The sequence below is a fragment of the Pygoscelis adeliae genome, unplaced genomic scaffold (genome assembly GCF_000699105.1).
Source record: "Pygoscelis adeliae isolate BGI_AS28 unplaced genomic scaffold, ASM69910v1 Scaffold10, whole genome shotgun sequence".
Taxonomy (NCBI): Eukaryota; Metazoa; Chordata; class Aves; order Sphenisciformes; family Spheniscidae; genus Pygoscelis; species Pygoscelis adeliae.
The window spans coordinates 7,199,410-7,206,565 of record NW_008824053.1 but is presented as its reverse complement, the minus strand read 5'-3'; the positions used below and the strand labels follow the sequence as shown (position 1 = coordinate 7,206,565).

At 37.0% G+C, this 7,156-nt stretch overlaps 1 protein-coding gene across 1 annotated transcript in view; it reads right to left on the bottom strand.

Moving 5' to 3' along the window:
• Window positions 1-4,289: 4,289 nt before the first annotated feature.
• The window catches only part of SSX2IP (synovial sarcoma, X breakpoint 2 interacting protein), a 19,444-nt gene continuing 16,577 nt past the window's right edge, over window positions 4,290-7,156 (bottom strand). The window contains exons 12-14 of the mRNA XM_009333804.1: window positions 6,993-7,104; window positions 4,814-4,934; window positions 4,290-4,603 (exon numbers count right to left, since the gene is read on the bottom strand). Of these exons, the coding sequence (XP_009332079.1) occupies window positions 4,522-4,603; window positions 4,814-4,934; window positions 6,993-7,104 (315 nt within the window). The 3' untranslated portion in view covers window positions 4,290-4,521. The remainder of the gene's footprint in view (window positions 4,604-4,813; window positions 4,935-6,992; window positions 7,105-7,156) is intronic.

The window sequence follows — 7,156 nt, the reverse complement described above, 5'->3', positions numbered from 1 at the left end:
AGGAATATTTTTTAAATGAACAAAGATTTCATAAGCAATCTGTAAATATTTTATCTTCCAAGGTAAATGACAGCTAAATGTGAACAATTAAAACCCGCAGAGACTCTTAGCAGGGAAGCAGGGGGAATGGGAGTGCAGGTCAGCTAGAACTTTTGCATTTCCTAAGGAGCCAAATACAAAATGCAGCCAAGTACCTGAACTGATGTAGGCTTGCAGCCGGCTTCATCACTCATTTACACCGACAGCCCAGGAACACGTTCACGCAAGTGTTCTGTTCTAGAAATGTCAGGGGCATGGAGGCAAGTGGAGAGGCACAAAACACACTTGCCCTTTTTGAGCATGATAATAGATTGATAATCACAAAAAGGGTGGAATGAGTTCTGGTCAAGCCCCCCCCAAAGTTACACAGTCTTCCAAAGTTGAGCTGGGGGGCAGCTGGATCAACGAAACAAAAAAAAAAAAAAGGAAGAAAAATGCACAGGGGCTTCTGAGTTGGAGGGCATTTCTGGAGGAATAACTTAAAGCCCACAATTTACTGCATTGCCTGAAGTCACACAAAAAATGTGAATCCGATTCTAATTCAACATCTACAACATACTGGTTATTCAGTCACTTTATTTCTGTTCCCACAATACCTACAAGATTAGCCACAGGAGCGTGATCAGTGGCAAACACTATTTTAACGACCAGAAACGAACACTTTTTTCTATTCCAGCAGTTTCTACAGTCTCCCACTAGCAACTGCTCTTCCTGGGTCGTCAGTCCCACAAGTCTTGACTTTTTCAAACAGATTTCATCTGGGCTGCAATTCCTCCTGGGGTTGTGCAACCTCTATTTTGGGAGCTGCCATCCAGCTCACTGCAGAAGACTACATTTTGCGGGGGGACATTAGCAAGAAATGTCTCCTTTTTCACGATTATCAATCTATCCTTACATTCAAGGGAACAAGCATGTTTTGTGCCTCAGCTCACTGTGTCAGTGTGAAAACTACACCACAGTGTATACCATGGGATTTTTTTTTTTAATTTATTTTTAATTTTTTTTTTATTACAATGCAACTTTGCTGGGCATAGTGAACATTAGAGGTCAAATGTATTGTCTGAAAGCAATAAATAAATAAATCGGATAATTTGAACATTTCTTTTGGGATCAGTTTTTGGATCCAACTATATCAACCTTTCATATCTTGCCATCTACTTCTCTCGCAAATTAGATGGGGGGGTGGAAAGGAAGACAGTAAAAACAAGATGTCTTACGTGTCTTCACACACAAAAGCTTTGTGGTAACTGCAAATTAAGAAAAAAAAAAAGAAGAAAAAAGCAGCACAAAGCAGTAGCAAACTAATTCAACATGCACAGCATTGCCATTACCCTGTAAATACTTCTATTTTCCTTTCAAGAATAACCTGTTTAAATTGATAACATCTTGGGGATTTATTAGTTACCTTGGCCCGGGTGAAGTGTACATAGAATAATCCCCAAGAAAAAGCTAGGATATGGTCTGTTGTTTTGGGGTTTTTTTTCATACACATGGGGATATTTTTGTCCTGCTGCAACTGAAATAGAGCAAGTCTGCAGAAGCTGGTGGAAGCAGTTCTTCAAATTAGGAAGAGGGCTGTTTTGTAGGGAGAAAGTTTTCTTAAGTAAAGTTTTCATTTTTTGCTATACAGTCTTTTGCAAAAGCTATATTGTATCATCCTCAACCACTGGGGATGAAAGGGAAAAAAATTAACAGCTGTAATCTAATCCTGGAAAGTACGTTCTCATACCTAGTCAGACTGATGTTTATGGTGAAAGCGCTCTCTCATCACGTAGACTGAAAAAGCAGCAATACATATTATATCGACAGATTTTGTGAAATAAACCACCATAGTTTAAGAGATCCACTCATCTTTTCAGTATCATGCATAGGTAGCGAACGATAACTGTACGCGAATCAGTCACTGGTAGTCAGTACTTCTTGTTCCTTCTTAAGTAGGCCGCTTGCTCCATTATCTCAAATATGCACCTGTGTGTAGCGACACACCCGTATCACACTCCTGGGAGCAGTCTCCCTCTTTGCTCTTCAACAGTCTCTCAGTAAGAAAGATCCTGAAGTTGTTTCCAACGCAGTGAAGTATTACAATGTCACCGTACTACCAACCAGACCCCCTGCAGTATTCACACCGTCATTAGCAGTGGCTTCAGATTTAGAAGCTTCCCGATCACTGCATATAGAGCAATCCGAAAACTCTAGGCATGTTTTCTTTCTTTACAGGGACAGGGCTGAATCTGTACCCCAGACTTCCAGATCAGGTCTAAGAGGTCAGCTCGGGACTCAACTGCATACACGCTTCTAGCACAGCTGGTTCTCCCACGGAGGCATTCAAATGAATTTCCACTTCTGTAAGATGGGTTACAGAATGTTGAAGCAAAAATTAGTACAAAGTGTTCATTGATTACTAATCATTCAATAATAGGCACAAACAAAAGATTAAATAGGTAAATAATTTTGTTCTTCGAAGGCATTATTATCCTAACGATTACTGTCATGAAGAAAAGCTGCCTAGTAAAAAAGTCCAACTAAACCGAATGCATTTAAGCAGCCCAATAAAGCACCGGCAGGCACACCTTAATTACTTCAGAAGAGCAGCAGCCCCTAGTGGCATACTGATACTGCCTCAACTATGGCCTTACAGGCCTGGAATAACCTACTAGCTTGAAAATAAGAATCCTACATGTAAAGTACTGCTCTCCCACTCAATTGCCGATATATTACATTTTTCACTTTACATCTTTAAATATGTTTTATGTATATTTATTCTTCCATAACTAAAATTCAGGCAAGAGCTGTCCAACACGTTGTGGGGAAGGTGTAAGCCCAGCAGTAACTATACACGGCTAAACCCTTTCAGCAGATGACATGACTACGATCACCCATTTATTGAGGGGGAACTGGAGAAATTAAAAAAAAAAAAAAGAAATTTGATGTTATTTGTATCGTCTTTCCAACCTGACTACCTATGCAGCAGAAAGCTGACCAAGAATATCATTATATACACGTCTGCTTCCTTAAGGGTGCTGTGCGCAAACCATACTACAAGTATCCTCTGCAGTTTGCATTGGCTACTACTTCATCTCAAGCTGCAACTCAATGTACTGAACTAATCAGCAGAAATCGCAGTTTTCTGTCTTAGCTCCTTGGAGAACTCCAGTTTCTTCCCTTTCCTATGTTATTCTATTGCTGTTTTTCCAGGTAGTCCAATCATTCCACTACATCCAATTCTGAAGATAACGGGCAGAGCAGCAATGCGCTTTCAGTGAAGGATTCTAAGCTTCAGAGTTAATTTCCTTCCTACAACCCTGAGAAAGGCAGAAGTTTCTTAGACATCTTCCAAAAGGTCAATTACAGTAGGATCAGAGCTACACACATGCGTTCACAGATGCACGAAAACCAACAAGAGACAAGATGGGTTTGTAATGGGGAAGAAAGAGCGCATGCTTTGAGTCAGGTGAAGGAGACTTCAAAAGATCTTACCTCTACTTGGCTACTTTTATTACATTATAAACAAAACAGATTTCCCAAAGGCTACACCAAAAGATTCTGGAGTCAATTAAAAGGAAAAACTAACAAAATACAAAACCAGCATCAGATTTGTTGACATAGCGTACAGCCCTACAACCATGATAGCTTAAAAGTTTAGTGCACACAAAACACAGAACCAGGGTTTCTTAGAATTACACGTTTATTGTTCACATTTGAAATAATTTGGTTCCTGACTGAACCACTGAAAGTCCTAATGCATCTGTAAACTGAGTATCACTATAAAACATTTAAAATGCCATGTAAAATAATATTATGTATGCATGGGTTTCATTTCATGGTTTCTCAGCATAATCACTTTGTCTATTTACAAATATATAAAGGTTTTGCACTTTAAGTCATCTGAAATATATCAAAGAGGTATTTTCAAATCACACAACTTAATAAATATAGAACCTGTTTTGTTAAAAATCTACAGTATACTGTACATTCAAGTTGAGGCAAAAGAAGTTTTAATACCAGTTATGCTTGAGACATAAATGAATGTTTCCAATAATTAAACAATTTCTAAAAGTGCTATCTCTGCCTGTGATGAAAGGTAACATTAGGATCCAATATTTCGTTACAGTCAAAGTTTCAGACCATTGCTTCATTCACAGAATCAGAGCTTCTGTTACTAGAAAAATATCAAAGCTTTTATATATTTTTAAATTATCTTCTTTCAAGAGTTGCAAGAAAGAGAGGCAAAAAATGGTCTAAAAAAATAAAAGCCATGTGCACGCACATACACACACACGCCACAATTCAGATCACCACATAATCCTCTAGAAGAATGATCAAACTCACAGCATTCTGCTTCACTTTAGAATGATAAGTTTATGAACAAATTTCTAACAAAAAACCCAGCAGGCAACCCTAGGAAGTCTAAGGCAGTTGTTCTATGTGCAAGTTTCTACATAGCAGAGTGCCAACTCCAGAGTCTTCCCATGACTTTGTGCGTTACTCGGTTTCTTCTTTGTCACTTTCCACCCACTGATTTGGCTTGCTGTCTCCAGCAGGTTTTTTTGATGCAGCACTGGAACTGGGAAAGAGAGAATGTTACAATGCAAATAAATTATGCTTTGAATAGCAACACAATACTGTTTTTATGATATGATGTTTACTATGTTTTGCTCTATATCAATCATAAGCCTTAGATTAGGCTTTCTGCAAGTTATCACAACTTAGTCTCTGTGCTCTACGTAGAGTTTAGCACTATAAAAATAACCATCTGCAACATCATTTCAGATACCTGTTACATGTAATATGCTGAGATGTCTGGCAAGGTTCTGCTGAAACAGGACCACTCAACATACAGTGAGGTTTTCTTTGCTGAGATGTGGATTTCACTAACCGATTGTCTTGGTCAGAACCTAGGAGAGATACATATCACCAGTTAAACTACAGTGCAACCAAAAATGTTTGAAGGACTTGCTTCTTTATGCCTTCTGCTTAAAAAAATTAAAAAATTAAAAAACAAAACAAAACAAAACCACACCAAACATCTAATGGCATGTCTATAATAATAAATCTATTGCTGTAGATATGTGATACAATTTTATAAGTACACTTAATGCTATTGAATGAAGTTACGTTAAAATTAGGATTCTAAATTTGAAAATGAAGCATTTACATACACACCACTGCTGCAAGTAGTCATATTGAAGTCAAGTTTAAAGTCACTCAAATGTAAAGTTTCTTGCTTTACAACTGATAAAGCTTTTTTACTCCTTAAAGTAAAAACTTCTCCAGCATGCATATACAGTAATTAACACCAACATGAGAACTTGCAAACTTGCCAGAGTATAGAAAAAAAATTTAAAAGGCAATAAGTTAGATGTCTTAGCATTGATATGAACTTAACCATCACTAAAGTCAATGGAAAGACAAGGCCAAACTTGGCAGGGCCAGATCAATCCCCGCTAACGCTTCTTCACATTTAGATTTCAAAGCTTTCATATGAAGTGGAAAGAAATAGAATGATTCTGTATTCTACAGTAGTCATCATAGCACTACAGAATTAAGAGTTTTTGGACAAGTGTTGTGAAAAAGGAAAATTTAATGTTAAAACAATTCTAAAGATAACCTGTGGAGTAACATCCAAATGGAGTATGATTCTCTGTGTGGTGAACATATTTTTGTTTTTATTACTATTACCCAGTAGCTTAAGATTAGGATATATAAGATTGAAGAATGCCATTTAGAAGAGAAAATATGGCATTAAATACATCCAGAAACACTAGAATTTGGAAAAAGGCAATTTACAAATCAAAAGCTTTAGTGTACAATGAATGTTAAACAGATCTCAAGTTGCTCACAGGTCACTAAATCAAGTCATTCTTCATGAGCAACAGGCAAACAATCTCAATTCTGTTCCTAAAAATAAAAGTTTTCCTACTGTGGAAGATCATTTCATTTCACACTTACAGAAGCACTACAGGAATTGCACAGAGGAGAAACAAGGAGAACCCAGAACACATGAGGCAGGCTACTTTATCTAACAAGAATACACATTCAAGCTATCTTTACTTGCCAGGTGTTTCACACATTTATCTTTAAATGTTGGCTGCCACACAAGAATCTATTTAACAGAGATTATTGTTACTTTTTCCTCCCCCATCCCTTATTTTGTCTCTCCCCCCACACCCCTTAGAAAGTATTGAAGGCTCAGTGGTGAAGACCAAAACACTGCACAGGCATGTTCAGGCATAAGGGGGTGGGAAATGAGCTTACCAACTTGAAAGAAAAAAAAATTGTAGAAGAAAGGAAGTAAAAAATACTTTCAGTAAAAACAGTATTCCAAACTATATGTCATATAGCCATATTTTCATTATCTTTTTCTGAAGAAATTATTCCTTTACGAAGATTTGAATCTTAAAATTTGTTTATTGCTCAAATTTATTTTCGTTATCATTATGCTCTTTTCACTATTTCTTTTTCCAAAGGATTCTTTTTTACTGAATATGTATGTGTACACATGTTTAATATTTCCTCATCTCAAACAATTAATGCTGCTCTCTCCACGTTATGGTGCTCGTTTCCAAAACTTTTTTCTAATCTATACAGATCTCTATAGGTCATGATTTCTTCAACTGCCTTGGCAATTAATATGCTCACATTTAATTTAATTTAGTAATTCTAAAAGTTCCCCGTTCTTAACAGCTGTGCTGTCAGGTATTTGACATTCACCAGATTGCTTCAAATATAAATTCGTTACATAAGTAATTATCAGGGAGGGAGTTATCACAATTCCCTTTTTAAAAGGAGATTTTGAACCATCAGTTACCCTGACAGTAAAGGCATAGAGATACATGGTAAAATTTGTCTTGGGAAGTTTTGGGTTTTTAATAGTTTTGTTCATATTTGCATCTTCTAGTTGAAAGGGGGAAAAAGAACACATTACAAGAACATAATTTGAACCAAATACTTGCTTCCTAAGAAGGCACTTGGAGTTGTCACATTTTCAGAGTGCTTGTAATCAGTACACATACTTAAGAACTGTTGCTTCAGCCACGCTCCTCTATCTTCTTCAAATGCCTTTCTCTAGGAAAAGAAATGACAGTTTACATTTATGACCACAGGAACAAGCTTAGTC